General features: G+C 49.3%; 1 protein-coding gene across 20 annotated transcripts in view; it reads left to right on the top strand.

Moving 5' to 3' along the window:
- The window catches only part of CACNA1C (calcium voltage-gated channel subunit alpha1 C), a 683102-nt gene that overhangs the window by 561333 nt on the left and 100745 nt on the right, over positions 1 to 21024 (top strand). For all 20 annotated transcript variants that reach the window (XM_070495018.1, XM_070495026.1, XM_070495017.1 and 17 more), the window contains 5 exons: positions 8840 to 9047; positions 9989 to 10109; positions 11776 to 11890; positions 12678 to 12798; positions 13152 to 13221. In XM_070495018.1, the coding sequence (XP_070351119.1) occupies positions 8840 to 9047; positions 9989 to 10109; positions 11776 to 11890; positions 12678 to 12798; positions 13152 to 13221 (635 nt within the window). The remainder of the gene's footprint in view (positions 1 to 8839; positions 9048 to 9988; positions 10110 to 11775; positions 11891 to 12677; positions 12799 to 13151; positions 13222 to 21024) is intronic.

Here is a 21024-nt window from a genome sequence, read left to right as displayed (position 1 = left end):
TGGACATCATGGTCCCTTGAGATGGGTCATCTGTTTATGGCTCTGCCATCAAACACGTATATTTCGCCCTCTGCTTTTAAAATCTCTTGGAGAATACTTTGTGACGTCACGATACTGGTTTTTGCAGTGTATTCTGAGCCAGTCATTGTGATTCGCACTTAGCTGAGCCGATTAAGAGAGCTGTTAAGGACGCCCACCTTTAGAGATTTTGACCAGCAACTCCTGGAGAGTTCCATGCTGGTGGTTTAATGACTTCACTTTGAGAAATATTGGCCTAATTTCTGCTACAGTCCTTTGTCCACTTTCTTGTCTCAAAATATGAATTTTCATGTATAATTGGAAACCTTGATTCTTGCATTTCCACTCTCTTCTCTATACTGTAGCCCCTAACCATGTTAAGATTCTACTCCTCATGGTTCTTGACTGAGAAAACGCATAATGATAAACAGCAACTATGAATTCAGCAAAGTTTTTAAATTAATTTGAATTTTATTAATTCCTACACACCGGTATACATTTGGAGAGTGGTAATGTAAATTCAAGACAGGCTATTTATTTAGAGCACTATAATGCTTGGTGTATATTTGGATTCATGGATCCCTTCCTGTAGTTCTGAGCTGTCCTTGCCTCACCCAGGGCCTATGGTCTAAGAGTGGGGAATACTGATCTAGACCAGGGGTTCTCAACCATGATGTCATGACGCATCAGTATGTTTAGAGCAGCTGAACAATGTGTATGTAGCAGATAATTTGCTATTACTAAGAGCTAAAATCCCAAAATTTGTGAATAATTTCCCTTTTAAAAAAATAAATACAAATAAATTCAATATTGTTTTTGTAACACCCCCACCCTTGGTCACTCGCATTCCCAAATGCTTTTATGAATAGGCAAGAATGGAGTGGACTTACCATTCATCCTGCTGCCTAAAGGGGGCAGAAGTCTTTGGTATGTGATGACTATGAATATGGTATATAATGAAAATGAATTATTAATGTGCTTACTTTTTTTGTGTTTTGTAAAAATCTGAGAATGCCTTAGCGAGTATACTGTATATATGACTATCATCCATCCTGTGGGTCTCATAGGAAAAAAAAAAATACTAGGACACTGCATTAGATGTGAGTCAATTAATTACGGAGTATCCATAGTGCTGTGAGTGGGAAAGAATAGGAAAGACAAGAGTCCCTTCTCAGTGAGAACAGAGAGGCATGCACGGCCAAAATCTTTGTCGTCTTTGGTTAAATTACCCGTAACAGCGGGCTTTCCAGCCACGTGATGGATGGGGTTCTTTCTCCTGCTTTGAGGCTTTATGGGGCTATAAATGTTGCTGAGTTTCAATGTCTAGTTTGTCTACTCTTTGTCAGCCCAGTCTGGCGGGTCATTCTATGGGGAGGAAGAAGAGCTTCAGTTACTTTAAATCTGGGTATGATTCCAATTTACTAACTGCATCTCACTTTTTATACAGTTTGTTGTCAAGTGCACCAAAATCCCCGTGGCCCTTGCTGTTTTCTCTCTTAACCCTTAAATCCCTTCTCCTGCTCTTCCTCCCCGCAGCTCCTTCCCAGGCGCTGAAATGTGAGATCGGGCTGACCCGGCACGGATAGACTTACCGTGACCGCATGTGGGGCTCCAGAGAGCCCCAAGGTGAGGGCCTTTAGCAGATCCTCCAGGCCCGAGATGGCCCCATTTCCCTGTCAGAGTCTGAGCGTCAGATCCATCCCCACACTGCACCCACCCTCCCACCACCTTCCAGCCCCACTCTCCTGAGAGCCCCATGGAGGCTCTGAGCTCATTAAGGACCATTATTAGCGGGGTATATTTGGCATCTGCCTGGTTCCCAGGCCAGAGTCTACGGAGAAGGCAGCTCAGACTCAAGAGCTTGCACACTGGCTGTCAGCACGAAGGGTGGTTATTCTCTGGGATGATAACTGACTAGTACCACCTCCTGGGGGTTAAGAAAACACAGGTGAGTGTGACTGAAATGTGCTCCCTCCCTGACCCTGACCTGTCGAGTACAGGGGCCAGCTGGGTGGCTCCGTGGTCCAGAAGCTCATGGGAGCGTGCTCTTAAAGCAATCCCACCGTCAACAGACCACCTTGCCAGCTTGACCAGGTATGTTCCCTCATGCAAGTTACGTTCTGAGTATGACCAAGGCCTCTGATGCAAACAGGGAAGACAGACCTTTGAATTTGTTCTCCAAGGCAAGGTTTTACTCTAAAGTGAAACACATAAGATGTGCTTCAGATGCCGGCCCTGATGTCAGTTCCCCTACATTAAACCCAGCCTATGTGGGGTTAAAGCAAAGCGCTCATCCCCTTTCCCTGCTTACTCCTGGGCTTCTTGGCACCACCACCCATCACAGAAGCAGACAACCAAGGATATCCACCTGCAGATTCCCTTATCTCACCATCTTCCTCTCTGAAAGCAGCCTCACAAGGGCAAATGCAGGCTGGTGGGAAAGCTCCAACCAGCAAGGGCACAAGCTCCCTTCCCTACAACCGGCCACATTCCTTGCGACCTTTAAAACCCCTGGCCTCACATCTTTTGGGAAGACGAGATGAATTTTAGGGCTCACTCTGGTCTCTGGGCTAGTATCACCTGAATTAAAAACCCTTTCCTTGCCATAAGCCTGGCATTCCAGTTTTCTTTGGCCCCTCCTGTGTGGCAGGTAGGGAACCTGTGGATGTGGTCAGTAACACTTCCAGCCCCCAGAATGGAGGGGCAGGGATAGGTATCACCAGAAACTAAACCAGTAGATTTGGCCTCAGGCCCCAGGCTGTCCCAGACCCTGATCACAATAGTATAGAATTCTGTTTGGCTCATCCTGTCCCAGCATACAACCAGTTCAACCTCCTGTCGTCCCTGCAGGCTCTACTGTGTCTTAGGGGACCAGGGCCCAACTTTACTGAAGCGCTGGTCCTTGGACACCCACCCTGTATATCCCCCGTGGCCGGAGCAGGGAGAGGCAAGGGCAGGCTGAGCTTATGGGTTATCTTCCAGTCCTCCCCACCACTCCCACCCTTGGGAATGGGCGTAGAAGCCCCACCCACACAGATTCCCCACAGGAAATCTGCTTTATAAACACTCTGCCAACAATACATCACTGCCACCAGCACCAGGGGGAGGTTTTCCATCCCTCAGGACAGGAACAGTTGGGACAGGTGTGCATTTAGCTATGACCCTCACTGGAACAGAGGGGAGGAGGGTGGAGCATGTACAAAGCACCCAAATGCTATTGACACTGTTATTTTGAAGGTCTTTTATTTATAGCAAGCTCCATGCTCTGCTCTATACCTGGAATGTAAAGGACGCGGCCCTGAGCTGTTTGAAGCAAAGGTCCGCAAGATGAAAGCTCCAGTTCAGGCAAGGCTCGGGCTGCTTCCTACCGTCGAACAGAAGGGAGAATTGCACAGGGCCCAAACCAGCGAAGACAGAGCAGGGAGAATGATGGCCATACCAGTGCCCTGAATAGATGGTGGTCACCTAACCCAGGGAGGGTCACGAAAGTGGAGTGTGGTCAACATGTGAGAGAATTTAGGTAACAAAGAAACTGATCTGGTGGAAACACGATCTCTAGTGTAGAGAGAAAACAGTGGGCTGCGTTGGATAGGCCACGACCCCCTTTGGAGAGAATGATTCAGAGCCACAGAAGTGGGAAGAAAGTTGATCCCGAGGATGACTGGGGCAGGTGCGGTGTCTGAGTTTGGGAGAGGCAAGTCTCTAGAGCTGGGCTTGTGCTTCGGGGGCTGTGAATGGCGAATGCTGGCTGTAGACGCCTGTGTGTGTGGGCACGTGGGTGCACTGTTCTGAACGGAGGATGCTCTGTTTTCCTCAGTTTCTCGACGAGGTCCAAGACGCTCAGTACTTTGTTCTGCTGCTGCTTGCTCCAAAGCTCTTACTTTCTCGGTGTGTGAGTGTGTGTTTCATAGTTTTAATCAATTAGGGTAAAAGCCTCAGTTGACTGCAAATACACCATTAACCCTCTGGTTTACCACCAGCTAATCTTTCTAAAAAGGAGAATGATTCGGGGATATGAGGTGTCATCTGATCTTCAGGCCATAGAGATAATAGCCATCAAGAATCAGATTGACATTAAGGAGAGAGTTTGAGGATCTGCAAGGCTGCCAGCCATTTCATTTAAATGGTATTTCACGTCACCCTACCCCGATGCTGCCACCTGGCACCTACAAATCTCATTGATTCAGTGATAATGAGGCCCCCACCCTGTACCCCGTTATCGGCCAAGACAGGCCAGGCTCCAGTCCAGCTCTTCTCCTCTGAGCCCTGTTAGTGTCCTTTGGCACAGCATCTCTGCGGCAGTCCCTTTGTCTCAGTCTTTTAGAGAACACGTAGAACATCTCCAGCCATGTGCACATTAGGGATGCACAGCCTTCTGTTCAGCAAGCTGGATACCCTCATAATGCCAGGCCGCAGGCACCAGCTCTGCTCTTTTAATCCTGCTCCAGAGGAACAAAAGTTCAGGTGGCAGCCAGCCACGGGGCAGACCTCCACTTGCCCCTGTTGAATGGGAAGCAACAGGAGCGAACAGCGTAGACAACCATTTGTTGATTTGTTGTAACTGTGTCTTCACTGTGGGGCTGGTCCTCAGTGCAGGATCTTTTCAGCTGGGTGTTTCTTATGAGGAGGGTGGGCTGGGGTCGGTGTGCCTGGCTGTGGTCATCTCTTAAACAAAGGCTGGCTCATGCCTTCACAGCATTGACTTTGAGCCTCCAGGATGGGTGTTCTTCCACAAGGCAGACGTGTTCACAGAGCTCTTCTGGCAATCCTACCCCAAGGGTCTTAAGCCGTAGCAACCCAGTTTTCTTTAGAGCGGATTGATACAGAATGTTTTTTTCTTTTTTTCTGTTGAAGTATAATTGACATACTGTATTAGTTTCAGGTAGACAACATAATGATTTGATATTTGTATATATTGCAAAATGATCACCACAATAAATCTAGTTAACGTCCGTCACCTTACATAGTTACAAAATTTTGTCTTGTAATGAGGACTTTTAAGATTTACTCTTTTAGCGACTTTCAAATACTCAGTACAGTAGTATTAACTATAGTCACCATGCTGTACATTACATCTCCAGGACTTATTTCTCTTATAACTGGAAGCTTATACCTTTTGACCTACTTTACCCAGCCCCTGCTCCCCACCTCTGGCAACTGCCAATCTGTTCTCTTTATGTGTAATTGTTTAACATGTGTTCTGACAATGGAACGGTCAGGAATCCCAGAAACTCTACCTGTAAATTTAAGGAAGCTATAGGGAAAAAAAATGATATGGGGGGAGGTACAAACAGCCACTCCTCACTGTTGGACAAAGTATATTTGACTCAAGTGTCAGTATGAGAGGTCTCCCCGCTCTCCACCCCTGCTCCTCCACGCACACCCAGACACTCTCTGTGACCCCATGTCCCCTTGCCTTTCCCTCCAGTAAGCACTAATGTGTCACATTTACAGTAAGATTCATTCATTCAACAAAATCTTTACTCGTCACCTCCTTTGGGCTAGGCACTGTTCTAAGCACTGAGGATGGATGAGCAGATGAATTCCTGGCTCTCGTGGACTTTTCATTCTGGTGGCAGGTGGTGATGAATATGTAAAAAAGTAGGACTAGAGGGTAGAGTGGTGGTCAGGCAGGACCACTCTGGTGAGGGGACATTTGAGCAGAGTTCTGGGGGAGAGCTCTGCTGAGAGCAGAAACAGCAGGGACCAGGGCCAGAGTACGTGTGCTTAGAGGATGAAGGGACGGTGAGGAGGCTGGTGGCCTGGAGCAACCGAGAAGGAGCAAAGCGGAAGGAGAGGAGGTTGCTGAGGCAGTGGGCCGATTCCTCAGGGCAGACCCTTAGGCATTAGCATCCCAAGAGGGAGGCAGGGTGAGGCTTGGTCTGACACATTGTGATGGGCCTCCCTCGGCTGTGGTGTGGCCAATACTTCCCAGGGTGGCGCATTTGGGAGCTTTTCCCCTGAGATGTGTGTGGTGTGGAGAACAGCTGTAGGAAGCAGGGGTGGAGGAGGGGACAGCCTGTTAGGAGGCAGAAATCAGATGACATGCGGTGGCTCGGGCTAGGTGACAAAGTAGGGAGAAGTGGTCAAATCGGGCTTTGCTTTGAAAATGGAGCTGCAGGATTTACTGATGTGGGGTGTGAGAGAGAGATGTGAAGGATGACTCCAAGGCTTTAGGCTTGAGCCAGAAACTGCTGTGTCATTTTCTAGGATGGGAAAGATGATAGGGTGGGGCATTAGGAGTTCTGTCATACCCAAATCCCATGTTGTGAACCATCCTTGCTGACTAGGAGAAGTGCAGACTCTCCTGGGATGCCCCTCAGGGGTAGGGGGCAGAGGGACATGGGCAGGCATGACAAAAGACTTCTGCCTTTTAACCCAGGGCTCTGCCCTGCGTCCAGCCCCTCTTGCCCATTAGTGCTCTTACACCGACTCCACTCCGACCCCTCTAGATTGCTCACTGTTTGCCATCTACCCAGTGTTTCCAGGAGGGTTCTCCTCCACTGGCTGACTCAATTTGTTTCTCTACAGAGCCTCCACTTCTCCAGAACCCCAGGCACTCTGAGGGCTTCCTCCCACATCCTCTTCCCTCTCTGCCTCTGGTCTGCTCCACTCTGCCCGACATCATCCCCATTCATGGTGACTTTCTCCCTCCAGTCTGGGCTTCCTTGTCCAGCTCCCCGTAGAGTCCCCATGGCTGTCACACATCTCTGAACCTCGGTTGTAAGCCTGATTTGAGTTATTTCCCTCGTTTCCATGTGCCTCATGAAAATTAAGGCTCCAACCTTCTACGGCTATTAAGACTTTTCCGGGATATTCCATGACAGTTGAACACACAGAGGTCTCTAGGGGGTTCTGTGAGCTAACCTACATGCAGACGCTCTCCCCTCTGAAACAGCTGGAAATTCTTGTTGTAAATATGCTCTAAAGTTACTGGTTCCTAAAACCAGCTCCCTGACATGTGTTGGAGTGGACGCCTGAGAGTCGCGCAAGCCCCAGCAACAGCAATTGTGACTCCGTGATTCCAGGAGAGGCCTTGGAATCCGTGTTTAGAAAATGATCACACTCCTCGGCAGTTTCGTCTCCAGGCAGGTTTGGGAAGACTGCTTTAAATGTAGGGGGCGAGGGTGTTCTGGCCCCAGAGAGGTTATCTTAATTCTTGGTTTAGGCAGAGCAATTACTACCACCTGCAGCCTGCTGGGACGCCTTGCAGTCCCTCACACATACTGGGTTGGACAAAGTTTATTTGTGGACGGAGATGGAGAGGATGGAAGAAGAAACCTCTGGTCTCTGCCCTCAAGAACTCAGAGCCTGTTTGGATGAGCTAAGACTGTCACAAACGAGAAACACTTAAGGGCTTTTATAGAACAGATACAAATAAATGTATATTAATATGCTGCAAACAGGGAGTGTGGCTAGCAGGCAAAATAGAGATGGAGAAAGGCTGAATTTGTGAAGGAGAAAGGCACATTAGAGACTCCAGGCTGGGAAGAAGTTCATGTTTACATCCAAACTGTTGGCCCATCTGCTTCTGCACTTGACGTGGAAGCGTTCTCTGGAGAGAGGTGCTCTGGAGAGAAGGCTGGGGCGCAGCTGAGAAGCAAGATGAGGGGTGCTTCGCATGTCACTGTCTTAAGCAACAAAAACAGTTCACTGTGTATATTGGTAATAAGCTGGAGACATCTTAAGTGGAGGAAACCAAGACCATGACCTGAGGGCCGACAGGCCAGAGGCGGAGCTGTAGGGAAATGAGATTGCTCTGTTCTTGCACTTGCTCCAGGCGGAGGCTGGGTCCCTTTTGCTGCAGAGCATTTTTTGTCCTGATCTGACCCTTTCACAGGTACCCAAACTGCCTCCAGCAGCCGTTATAGTACGACCCCATCCCCCCACCCCACCCTCACGCTTTCCAAGAGAAGGGGATTTTCCTCAGGCTACAATGAAGGCCCTCTGTGTTCATGGTGCAGAGAGGGTCTGTGATTGTAAGAGTGGGGCCTCCTCTCTGCTCAGGCGGAGCCCCCGCCCCAGCACAGACCTGTTCCTGTGGGTGGGGTACGTTTGCTGTAATCCAAGATTTCCCACACTTGCCTGTTTATGAGAATCCTCTGAGATGCTTGTTAAAAATACAGATTTCTGAGTCCCAAACTACAGCTTTTTAATCAGAATCTCCAGAAGAGAGGCTTTTTAGAAAGCCAGTTCTTAGGACAGGGTAAATTTGGGAAACTTCACTAAGCTATGCCCCTCTCTTACCCATGGGCGACCTAACCCATGTTTCTGCTAGACAGCTGCTGCCTGGGCTGGGCTGAGGGCCACATTACAGGGGGAAAAAATGTGTTTTTCTGTCTAAAGGCCAATTGTGATAACAATAGTGACTGACCTTTACCTACTGTGTGCCGGCCCGGGACTGGGGCTTTTGTTTTTCTGGATTATCTCATGTAATCTTCTTGACAACCTAATGAAGTATGTGCTACTGCTGTCTCTGTCCTTCCAGATATGGAGGCAGAAGGAAGGGAAGTTAAGTGACTTGCCCACAGGCACACGCAGCTGGCAGCTGGCAGAGCTGGGTGGGAACACAGGCTTCTGATCCCTGAGCTCCATCTCTTCTCCGGGACATATTACTGATCCCAGGACCTTGAATTAACCAGGCTCCACACCCTAAATGTGAGCTTAGCAGCCCAGTTCACACCACCACCACTACCCCAAAGAAAGGGCAGAAGAGGAGGGAGTTGTAATTTATCTTAAAATCTCTAGTGGGAGTGTGAATGAGGAATGATGTGAAGGAAAGCACAGGAAAAGGATGCTAATTCCTCATGTTGGTCCTCAGGTACTGGAACTCCTTAAGCAACCTGGTGGCATCCTTGCTGAATTCTGTGCGCTCCATCGCCTCCCTGCTGCTACTCCTCTTCCTCTTCATCATCATCTTCTCCCTCCTGGGGATGCAGCTCTTTGGAGGAAAGTTCAACTTTGATGAGATGCAGACCCGGAGGAGCACATTTGATAACTTTCCCCAGTCCCTCCTTACCGTGTTTCAGGTATGGACTCTTCTCTGCTGGGATTATGACCAGGTGGGTGGGTGAGTGGTGAGGGAGGTGGGAGAAGGAAGGAGACTTGGAAAGGTAGAAGGAGCTTCACCTTGTGTTGGGCACCCAAAGCCAGCCTAGATCAGCCATGGAGGCTCCATGCCCAGCAGAGTCTTGGTTCTTTCAGTAGTTTCCCTGACCCCTAGACCCCCGTGGAATTCCACTGTTGATGGACCATTGAAAGAAGATCTAATCAAGCAGTTTAAAAACTCTTTCTTAGCCGTGGAACCCTTTATTCAAATAAATTCTACATAAAAGCCCAAACTATAAACCAAGAAAAACAGCCTGCTCTTGTTGGGGGAGGGGAAGGTGATGGAGCTGTCTTTCCTACCCACCTTTCCTGCCCCTAGAAAAAAATACAACTACCCCTTAAATTTGTGACTTCATAGATATTTTGGCTTAGGACAAAGCCAAAGTAGCACTTGTTTAGGTTTAAAAGTAGATTGATTTATTTTAAAAAATGAATAATATATGGATGTTGCCAAAATCTTAATGGCGATACCCACATGACTAATGTTTGGGGAAAACAGATAGCACATTGCTCTCCCAATGAACACATTCACATTGGTGAAGGGGTGTTTATGCCCTAACCTGAGGTGCCATCTCGTGTACTGTATGTGGGTCGTAGGAGAGATTTTGACCAGGGAGCCCTTTCAGTTGCCCCTCAAGTAATATTATTCTAGTGGCCACGCACTTTGTCTAAGGACAGAGTCAGACTTGTCCGGGTCAATAGCTCAGAGCCCCTGGGAGGAGAACTGGGAGCCAGGAGGAGGGAAAGAGGTGGAAATAGATCTTAGTCGTTTTCGTTAACATAGTGGGGCAGGGCAGGGGAGTTTTGGGGTTTGCTGTTGGTCTAACGCTGTGTCCCTTATTGGTGGGAATGTGTCATTCAGATCCTGACCGGGGAGGACTGGAATTCGGTGATGTATGATGGGATCATGGCTTATGGCGGCCCCTCTTTTCCAGGGATGTTAGTCTGTATTTACTTCATCATCCTCTTCATCTGTGGAAACTGTATCCTTTGCTCCTGCCTCCCCACCCTTAATGCCCCCGCCCTCAGTCTGCAGCATGATGCCAAATAGGTGTGCCCAGCAGATCCTGACTCGAGGCTGAAAACTGTGCTTGCCCGTCCACAGGGCCCCAGGCAAGCAGGGGAAAGGCGTGCTCTGGGGAGAAGACAGTCCCCAGCCCAGAACTGCCTTAGCTGGCGGGTCTTGCGGGGAGCCTGGAGCTTTGGCATAGATGAGGATGTAAGTTCATCTTCCTGAACCAGTTCAGGCTACAGTGTTGCCCAGCTCCAGGAGAAGTGTTCTCACTGTAGTCTGGGTGCATGATGCCCCCTGGCTGTGTGCACGTGCAGCCACTCACATGGACTCTGATGTGAACGCTTCTGGAGTTGGGCACCTTAGCTGCCCTGGGATGTTGCATCTGCTGGAGGTAGGATGCTCAGTTAAGGAGGACTGAGCCATCATCCTTGAAATGGCCTTCGTCTCCTCTTCCTGCTTTCTGGTCAGTGTCCCCTTCCTCTGAAGCCACTCTCCAGGACTTTAGTCACAGGCAGAGCTGGCTGGGCTTCACCAAGCAGACCTGACAGATCCTTCCTGATCCAGGCCACGGGCAGGTTTCCAGAGTCTCCAGCCACAGGTGTTCTTCTCTCCCTCTGGTCACAGCCCCATGAGGGCTGTGTGCAGAGGTGGGTTGTTAAGTGGAAGCAGCTCTGGCCCAGACTCGGGTTTAAATCGCAGCTTAATGTAATGCGCAAAAGCTGGGCGTTGATGCCAACAGACAGGCTTTACGTTCTACCAGCTGGGTGACCTCGGGCAAGCTGAAGCATCTCTACCTCAGTGTCTATAAAATGAGGTGATAAAACGATAGTACCTGCTACTTACCAGGTCATCGTGAGGTTTAGTGGGATAATGTGTGCAAAGCCCCTGCCACGCGGGGGCATGAGAGCGAGGCATCCAGTAGCACCCTTGCACAAGCCTTCACCTCACTGGGTTGTGGTTCCCTATGTGTGAAACAGGTGACTGTCTGGGTGTCTGGGTGGAGGTCAGACTTAACAGATGTTAAGAGCCCTTTCAGCTCTACTTTCTTTGATTCTGCAGTTCTCTGACCCAGGGTGTCCATTCAAGGTTGAGGGTGGGGGAGAGAAGAAAAGGGCAAATGACTGCTTCAGTTAGGAGTCCCCAAGCTTTGGCAGCTCCAGCTGGACCTTCCGAGGGTCTTTGTATGCTCAGGCTCACTTTAAGAGTTGGCAAAGACATGAGGCCGCCTCCTGAGGGCCCAGTCATAATGAACCGCTCTTGAGAGCGTTCTGCATTCTGCTAGAGACAGTGCTGTTTATAATGTCACTTACAGCCAGTCCTCACAGTGGGGACACCATAAAGCAGCCCAGCAATTAAAGAGCAAGGCAGGGCTCACTGCCGCTCTCCCTCCCTGCTCCAGCCTACAAGCTGGCCTGCTCTCAACCCCTTAGAAAACTCCAGGTAGCTAGTAGGGTGATGGGGAAGGAAAAGCAGGCAGGAGGGACACCAATGGGTTTGGACCTCCTGAAGGGAGTCACCATGAGCTCTCACTGTGGGGAACTCTACCCCTGCATGTCCTGCACCCTCCCTGCTCCCTGTGCCCACCAAAAACCCCAAGGCCAAGGGTCATTTTCTTTAAGAATGGACACAAACAGATATCCTACTGAATGTGTTCTTGGCCATTGCTGTGGACAACTTGGCTGATGCTGAGAGCCTCACATCTGCCCAAAAGGAAGAGGAAGAAGAGAAGGAGAGAAAGAAGCTGGCCAGGTAACCCTCTGAGCTTACCCAGGACCAGGGGCCCAGGGGCCCGGTTCTGGAATGCCATTCCCTTTGGTGGTAAAGTGAGCCTTGGAGGCTGGCCTCTGTTGGCCATTCCTCCCAGAAGGACACTGGGTTTGGGGCTTCTTATAGTAAGTTGGGTCTCTCTCCTAATTCCAAGGCATTGCTCTAAAGTGGAGACCATCATGAATTACAGTCTCTGTGAAGGTGTTGTATTTCTCTACCTCTTTTGAGAAGAGAGGTCATGAAGGGTGCTGGTGGGAGTAAAGGATGGGGAGAGAAAAAAGGCAGCCACTCAGAGAAGAAATACAATTCTAGTTGAAAGACTGATTCTTCCTCACTGTTTTGTGACTCATCTACAGTGTTAGGAAGGCAAGATAGGACCCTACATTGTCTTCCATCATTGTCTAGATTGGACTGTCATAGGCCACCCATCTGCTGGGTACTGAGCAGAGTTTTCCAGGACCCAATCCTGAATGAGATCCAGAACCTTTCTCTGCTTTAGACAAGGACTGGAGCAGCAGAGAAGCTGGAAGAAGCCAACTGAGTGCCAGACAGAGCAAGATGAGGCCAGGTGCCTTGATCCTGGGCCCAGCCCAATAGCGTTAGTGACTGAGCTCCCCATGCCATGTGCCCTGGGTGGAGGAAGATGGACATAGGCCTAGGGAATCTGCTCCCACTGGCCCCCAACAGACCACAGAGTAGTTTTCTTTTTCACTGTTCCCTGTCACTCCAATAAACATCTCTCTATTTTTTTCTTCTGCTGACCGGCCAGGACTGCCAGCCCAGAGAAGAAACAAGAAGTGGTGGAGAAGCCAGCAGTAGAGGAGGCCAAGGAGGAGAAAATTGAGCTGAAATCTATTACAGCTGATGGAGAGTCCCCACCCACAACCAAGGTGAGTGGCCATCTCCTTCCAAGACCTGGGAGGGCCATTGCTGAGGGAAAGAGGTTACAGTACAGTCTTCCCAGGCCAGACGCTCATGGACAGGAAGAAGGAAGGAAAGAGACTTGGTGGGATAAAGCCAGTGAGGGTGGAGCAAGAGAACCAGGAATGTGAAGACAAGGCAGATTGGTTGAATCCCAGCCTTCTGCTGATGTCTTAAGAATATGCACAAAGTAACAAGGATATATTTTTGAGTCAACAGCTCAGCCACTGACTATAATGCAATTTCAAGGCTGCTCCAAGCCTCTCAAACTGTGGGACGTATCTAACGGGATTCTTTCTCCTTCTCCCCCTTGGCTGCCTAGATCAACATGGATGACCTCCAGCCCAATGAAAATGAGGATAAGAGTCCCTACTCCAACCCAGAAACTGCAGGTACCAGTCCTACTGCCTAAACCTGAGGTTGGGAGGCTGGGGTGGAGATCCATATTCTGAAGCCACATGGAAGTGGCGGTATATTCAAGACCAAGGGCTGCAGTTTCCCTCTGCAAGTCCCTTGCGCTGCCGAATGTCTCCTGCCTCTGTGTTTGCACTGCCAGTCCTCATCCAGGGAAACTCAGCTCCTTGTTTCCTCATAATAATAATAGGAGATTACATAAGTCATATTTGAGCAGTGTTTTTGTGCCTTTTGGAAGCTGGATTCTATATGCATTTAAGGTTTTATTGTATCCTGTGTTGTAAAATCATTATTAGCTTACAAAATTTATTACTACAACGTATGTTGCAGCATTATGCTCACTTAATAATAAAAGTAAATCCCAAATCTGTCTTGCCCTCACTCAGGAGGCAGTGCTGAGTACAAGGACAGCTGCCACCACAGATGTCCCACCTGTTGTTTTGTGAGATGCTTTTGGGTCTCTCCTTATAAAAAGAGCTCATACCGACTGCCTTCTCATCTTCTATCTGATACGTAAATTGGCAGGCAGTCTCCTCTGAGGGAGTTTTAATGCCAGAGGTCGTTCAGCCTTTCTCCAGGATTCGCTTCCCCGCTTTGCAAAACCCCACATCCTGGACGAGCCCCGGCTTGCCTTCCTCTTACCTGAAATTGCAGATATCACCACCCGCCTCAAGCTCGAAGTCAATTACGCACGACAAGGGACTGTTATCTTACTGACATTTCCTTCTCTGTGGAGGTTGGGCTATATGAGGGTTGTTACCCACATTAGGTGCCCGAAAACCTTCTGCATTTATGAGCAAAGCTAGGTTTTCCTTTTTGCTTTCCCTCTGCTGGTTCTCTGCGGGAAGTCTGCAAGGACAGCAGTGGCCCCCTCCCCTTGTCCTTGGGAAGAGGCTCCCTGTGGCCGCTCCAGCTCCCTCACCTCCCCGTGTAGGAAGCAGGCTTGGCATCCTGGGGTGTGGACAGAAAGAGGAGCAGGAAGAGCCTTTCCGGGGGCTGGGCACTAAGCCTTTTGAAGTCATAAACCCTTCTGCTGTGAACGTTATAGAATTTCAAAGACATACTAGAAATATTGACCAAATGCCATGGGATGATCTTATCTTCATCCTGAATAAACAAATAAACTTTAAAAATGACATTTTTGAGATAACTGGGGAAAACTGAATATGGACTGGGAACTAAAGGATTTTAAGTAGTTTTTGTTAATCTTGTTAGTAAAATAATATTATTATAGTTCTATTTTTTAAATATTGAAGTGTTTATGGCTGGAGTCTAAAATGTTCAGAAGTTGCGTTAAAATGCCCCAACAACAAAAAATGGAGGCAGGGAAGGTAAATCAAGCAAGATGGGCAAACCGTCAAAGGTTGTTGAAGCTGGGTATGGAGGTTCGCCATATGAGTCTCTCTTCTCGTGTTTATATTTTTAAAGCTTAAAAAGAAAGAGAGTAGGGGCTGGCCCCGTGGCCGAGTGGTTAAGTTCGCGCGCTCCGCTGCAGGCGGCCCAGTGTTTGGTTGGTTCGAATCCTGGGCGCGGACATGGCACTGCTCATCAAACCACGCTGAGGCAGCATCCCACATGCCACAACTAGAAGGACCCACAACGAAGAATATACAACTATGTACCGGGGGGCTTTGGGGAGAAAAAGGAAAAAAATAAAATCTTTAAAAAAAAATAAATAAATAAAAAAATAAAAAAAAAAAAAAAGAAAGAGAGTATTAAAACAAACCCCTCTGGCCCTGAGCAGAGCCTGTCCATCTGGCCTGCGTCTCCAGGAAGCAGCCTCCCGGCACGCAGCACGCAACACACAGCAGGCAGCACGCAGCAGGCAGCACACAGCACGCAGCAGGCAGCACACAGTATGCAGCAGGCAGCAGGCAGCACGCAGCAGGCAGCATGCAACATGAAGCAGGCAGCATGCAGCAGGCAGCACGCAGTACGCAGCACACAGCACACAGCATGCAGCAGGCAGCGGGGCGAGCACCGGCTTAGGGGGTCTGTTCTTCCATCACCTAGCTGCACTCAGGCCCTCTGTCCCTGTTCCTGCTACAAAGCAGTGAGGTAGACACACCCATGACAATAAGCTCAAGTTTCATTATTCTAAATACACTCGTGGCCTTTCTCTTCTTTGTTGCTCTAATAAAATCAAAGAGAAGCAGATCAAAGGGAAAAAGGACTAATGAGGATATTGTCACCACATCGGCCATCATAGAAATGTTTCTCTGTTGACACGGCTTTGAGAATTCTTGGAATCGTTTTGCTTTTAAACTGAAAAACTATTCTCCCACACTCTGCTGATTCCGCAGGATTCCTTAGATTTTTCCCCCATCACGTGGCCACCCTTCTTTAACCTCCTGCAGATGTGTGCCTTCACTCTCTTGGTCCCAAGAATCTCCTGCCTTGGGTCCATAGACACCTGAGGCTGTCCTGCCTCAGCCCACCACCACCACTCAGGCCTTTAAAGCCAGTTCCTAGGGCTCCCATTTGTTCACTATCCCTGGTTTCCATTTTCTCACCCAAGGCCGGTATGTTCTTAAAGCTGGTGGCTCTGGACATCCCTCTCCTCCAAGGCTGCGTGAGCCTCTGCTTCCTAGCTCCTCCCTTCCCTGCCACTGCACGTTACCTCCTGGACCCTTTAGGACCAGGTGCAGCAGAAGACCCCAAAGACTCCTCCAAGGTTACTTGGCCTACTGTCTCTGTTATTGTCAATCTCTCGTCCCCACTTGCTTCTCTTCTGAACTATGAAAGGCGAAGCCTGATCCACCATTGTTCTCGCAAACACAGCCCTTCTGCTTTCTCTCCTCTGGGCAGCTGGCCCCTGCGGGCTCACTTCACGCAGATGCCCCCTGGGAGGCAGCAGAAGTGAGCATTCCTCCTGCCACACTTCCAGCCGGACTTCCAGCATAACAGGGCTGGTGCCTGAGCGCACACTCCCCAGCTCCCTCCTGCTCAGTCTCACTTCCTGCTCTCTCCTCGGCCTTCACCCTTCTCTCCAGGCTGCTGTGTTTGCTTTTCCAGGCTGCACACAAAGCTGTATGTCGGACGGCCGAGTGGGAGCTGAGCTCCAGCCTACACTGTGCCAGCCAGGGCCTCTGCCTTCATGGGAACACCGAGGAGGGGCCTGGTTCTAATTCATACAAAGTGGCCGTACAGGCTGGCGGTGGCCCGTAGTCCTTCCCTCTCTGTTTAATCTCGAAAACTTGCCAGTTGGTTTTAGCCTCCAAGCTTAGTATCCACCAAATTCTAGAAACATCTACTCACCCAATTAGGAGAGCATTGTGCCTAGATTGTGGTTTTATTTAATCGATTAGTTTATTTGAGTGAACATGCAGATGTTCTTAAGAGTCGCTAAGGACTTAAAATTAATAAGCACACGTGAGAAAGAAATGTGGGCGACACCAGAGAATGCATAGCACGGTACCAAATGCTGTGGAGACTCGAGCTGCAGCAAGGGGCTCGAGGAGAAGTAGAGCAGTGAGGGCGGGGTGGGTGGGGCGGCTGCGTGGACAAGGGTGGTCTTGCCTGGTTTGGAGCTCAGGGAGTTGGAGAGAGAAGCATTTATTTCAGGACCATACTGTTGTCATAGACACAGAGCTGGAAGAAATCATGGCGACATTCATTCACTTAGTACCTACTTAGGAAGCACCTGCTGTGTGCCAGGCACTGTGGCAGGCACCAGGGACACACCTGCGGGCAAGACAGAGAAGGCCACGGCTCCCAGAGCCTGCATTTCAGTGGTGAGACAGACCACGAGCAAGAAAGCAAACCAACCAAGAAGGTGATGTCAGGCAGCACTACGCGGCAGGAAAATCAGACTACCAAAGGCTGCGTTAGACCTGCTGGGTGGGGCAGGCCTGCTTTGGCTGTGTGGCAGTGCAGCCCTCTGAGGAGGCAACATCTGGGCTGAAACCTGAATAAGCCAAAGGAATTAGACATGGAAATCAGAAGGAAGAGCTTTCTAGGTGCAGAGACTAGCAAAGCAGAATCTCTTGCAGAACGCACTTGTCTGCCAAGGAGTCCAAAGAGGCCAGCGTGCTTGGAGCAGAGAGGGAAGGGGAGAGGGCTAGGGCCTCAGATGGGGGCTAGGTGGAGGCAGGTGGAGCAGGGCCTCAAAGGCCCTGCGAGAAGTTCGAGTCTGCTCTGATGCAGTGGAGAAACACCTCAGGCAGAGGAAGACATGATCCGACGTCCAAGATATCTGTTTTTTTTTTTTTGGAGACCTGATTAAATATACTTTTTTATTGTTGGTTTTTTTTGGTGAGGAAGATTGGCCCTGAGCTAACATCCATTGCCAATCTTCCTCTTTTTTTTTTTCTCCCCAAAGCCCCAGTACATAGTTGTATATTCTAGCTGTAGGTCCTTCTAGTTCTTCTATGTGGGACACCACCTCAGCATGGCCTGATGAGCAGTGTGTAGGTCCTCACCCAAGATCCGAACCAGTGAACCCTGGGCCGAACCCTGGGCCGCCGAAGTAGAGTGCATGAACTTAACCACTCAGCCACGGGGCCAGCCCCCAACATACCTTTTAAAAGACTCACTCAGGCTGCCATATGAGAAACGGATATGAAACAGCAGATAGTCAAGAATAGGACCGGGGACAGTGGGGACACTAGCACAGGAGTCCAGGGAAGAGATGATGGCAGCTTAGGCCAGGGTGAGGGTGCTGAGCTACAGAGAAATGGCGGGACTCGGGGTGCAGTTTGCAGGTGGAGCCAACTGGACTTATTAATGGCTTAGGAGTTGAGGAGAAAGAACGAGGAATGAATGGTGACTCGGAGGTTTTCAGTTGAGCCAGCAAAGAGAGGCCAGCCCTGAGGGTCTAGCAGTTGGGATTCCACACTCTCATCACCACAGCCCAGATTTGTTTCCTGATCCGGAACCCACACCACCCGTCAGTCTGTTTGTTGTCACACTCTGGTGGCTGCATGTTGCGGTGATGCTGAGAGCTCTGCCACCAGGATTTCGAATACGAGCAGGGTCACCCATGGTGGGCAGGTTTCAGTGGAGCTTCCAGAATAAGACAGACTGGGAAGAAGGAGCTGGCCACCCACTTCTGAGAAAATTGGCCGTGAAAACCCTGTGAACAGCAGTGGAGCATTGTCTGATATACTATCGGAAGGTGAGAGGAGGGCTCAGAAAGACTGAGCAGGTTCCACCCTGCTGCACACAGGGGCGCTGGGAGTCGGAATCAACTCGATGGCACTAAGGACAAAGCCAGGAGAAGGTGCCTGCCGCAGGGAGCACCCTCTCAGCCTTCTCTCCCGGGCTCTCCCACACAGCTCCAGGCTGGCTCTTTGGCCCTTACCACCCTTGCATTACCTGCATTACCTTTACCTGCTGGAAGAATCTGGGGCCACACCACAAACTGTAAGCTCCTTCAGGGCAAGAACCACGGCTTTGTGTTCAGTGTGCTGTAGGCAGTAGATGTTAAAAATAGTGTTTTTATTTTAATCAGCCATGAACAAAATCACAGAGGTGAAAATGTGTGTCAAATGGGGAGGGCCAGGGTCACCGAGGCCCAGGGCTGGGGCATGAGCTCTGCGGTGGTTTTACTTCAGAGGGCAGGAACCCGCCTCTGGGAAGCAGCGTCAGCTGCAGGGTGCCCAGTACCTTCCTTATCACGCTTTCCAGACCTCCAAGGAGGAGATGAGGAAAGAAAGTTCCCCAAGGGAGTCTAGTGGCATTTGGGAGCAGGGGTCCAGGTGGCTCAACTGCCAACCCCAAACTTTCCCTGACTTTTCCTAATCTGTCAGCCTCTCTTCTTATACATAAGACATACAGAACATCTCCTGCTGTCACATTTCTGTCCTTGGACAAACTTGGGTTTGTCTTTCAGAAATAGTTTCCTCTGAAATTCAACGATGTGGGTCTGCACAGTCAGCCACCTCGCTTCTCCCCAGGAATGGAAATGGATGTAGACCTCATCCGCAGTGAGGCAGGCCGCTGCCCACGACACAACAAAAGGCTTCACTGGGAACTCAGAAAAGCACAAAGCTAGTAAATATATGATTAGAATGCATAACATACATAGAAAACATAAGTGATTAGAATAAGTGTTAAATTACCTGTTATCAGATTATCATGAATAAGAAAATGTCGGGTCGTTTACAGCAAAACGGAAGAATACAAACACGTGGGCAGGAGTTTAAGCTCTTTCCCAGTTACATTTCGCTTGTAAATATCATGATTTAGGCCAACTCTGGTTTTGCTTTTTTCTTTGATGGAAAACTTTACCTTTGTTTTACATCCCAAGGTTTGGTTAAAAAGCTTTCACCCTTGGCCTGTACACAGTTTTTCATCTTGTGCCTCTCTTCTGCCGAAAATATCTACTGCCTGCGGGGCAGCTCTAATGACTCTAGGGAAAGAATCTGAGCTGTACCTGTGTTCTGCGCGTCCTCCAAAAAAAGCTTGGGTCCCTAAAGCCTCTTGCTTGGTAAAGAACCACTTTCTGTGCCAGGCATTTTTTTCTCTGTACCACCTGGCTTCAATCTTAACCAGAAGAGAGAACACGCAGAGGCATGGCTGGTCCTAAGATGGACTTCCTGCAGCTATCTTTCCAACCAGCTTAAGTCTCACCTGACCTTCTTCTTTCGCAAAATCTCCTTCCTTAGAAAGCTAATGTTGGTGTGGTAGTTTAGTCTCTATCAAGAAATAAGGGCTACTCTGTGCAGGACATGGTTTCTCTCTCCAGGGTTTTCAGCACATAAGGAGAAGGAACAGATACATTTAACCCAGGCATCCAAGGTATTGGATATCGGCACATCCAAGGAGTGCCAAGTTAACGCAGGAGGCCAAAGGTGCTGCTGGAATTCACAGGAAAGTCCTTCCCTAGAGCCCAGGAACTCAGGAACGCCAGGTGAATGGTGCTACCTGAAGGGGAGTCCATACAGCTCTGCAGACAGAGAGATGAAGGGCAGGCCACACAGAGAGAGCGTGAGGAAAGGAGAAAGCACAGAGGCAGTGTGTTCATGTCCTGGGGCTGCCGTAACAAATTGCCACGAACTTGGTGCCTCGAAACAACAGGAGTTTATTCTCTCACAGTTCTGGTGCCTGGAGTCTGGAGTCAAGGTGTCAGCAGGGCCGTCTGCCCTCTGCAGGCTCTAGAGAGAAGCCCTGCTTGCCTCTGTCCAGCTACTGGTGGCAGCCGGCAGTCCTTGGCACTTCTTGGCTTGCAGCTGCATTGCTCCAGTCCCTGCCTCTGTCCTCACATGGCCTTCTTCCCTGTGTGTGTCTCCGTGTCTCTCCTTATAAGGACAACAGTCCTTGGGTTTAGGGCCCACCCTAGTCCAGTATGACTTCATCATAACTAATTACATCTGCGAAGACCCTACCTACTTCCAAAATCAAGCCACATTCTGAGGTTCTGAGTGGGCGTGAATTTCAAGGGGATGATATTCAACCCACTACACCGAGTGTTCAGAAAATACTTTGATGTGAGTGGGAAGTTTGTCAGGGAATAACAGCAGGCAGAGTTCAGACTGAGAAAGATGCTAAGCACTAATTTATAGGCTAAGAATCGCTCCCATGGGTAGAGAAAGCAATAACAACCCCTGAGATTTATGTAACACTTGCCCTGTGCCAGGCACCGTTCTGAGGTATGTATGTACTATTATCCCATCTTACAGATGGAGAAACTAAGGCACAGAGAGACAAAATAAAACACCCATGACCAGAAAGAGGCAGAGCCAGGATTTGCATCAAAGCACTGGCTGGAGAGTCCATGCCCCTCACTCCCATTCCCCTTCTAAACATTTTTAAATACATTTGACCAGAACAGGACATGC

Source organism: Equus asinus, chromosome 22 (assembly GCF_041296235.1).
Source record: "Equus asinus isolate D_3611 breed Donkey chromosome 22, EquAss-T2T_v2, whole genome shotgun sequence".
Lineage (NCBI taxonomy): Eukaryota > Metazoa > Chordata > Mammalia > Perissodactyla > Equidae > Equus > Equus asinus.
The sequence above is the reverse complement of the archived record's forward strand: the minus strand, read 5'-3'. Positions and strand labels throughout refer to the sequence as shown.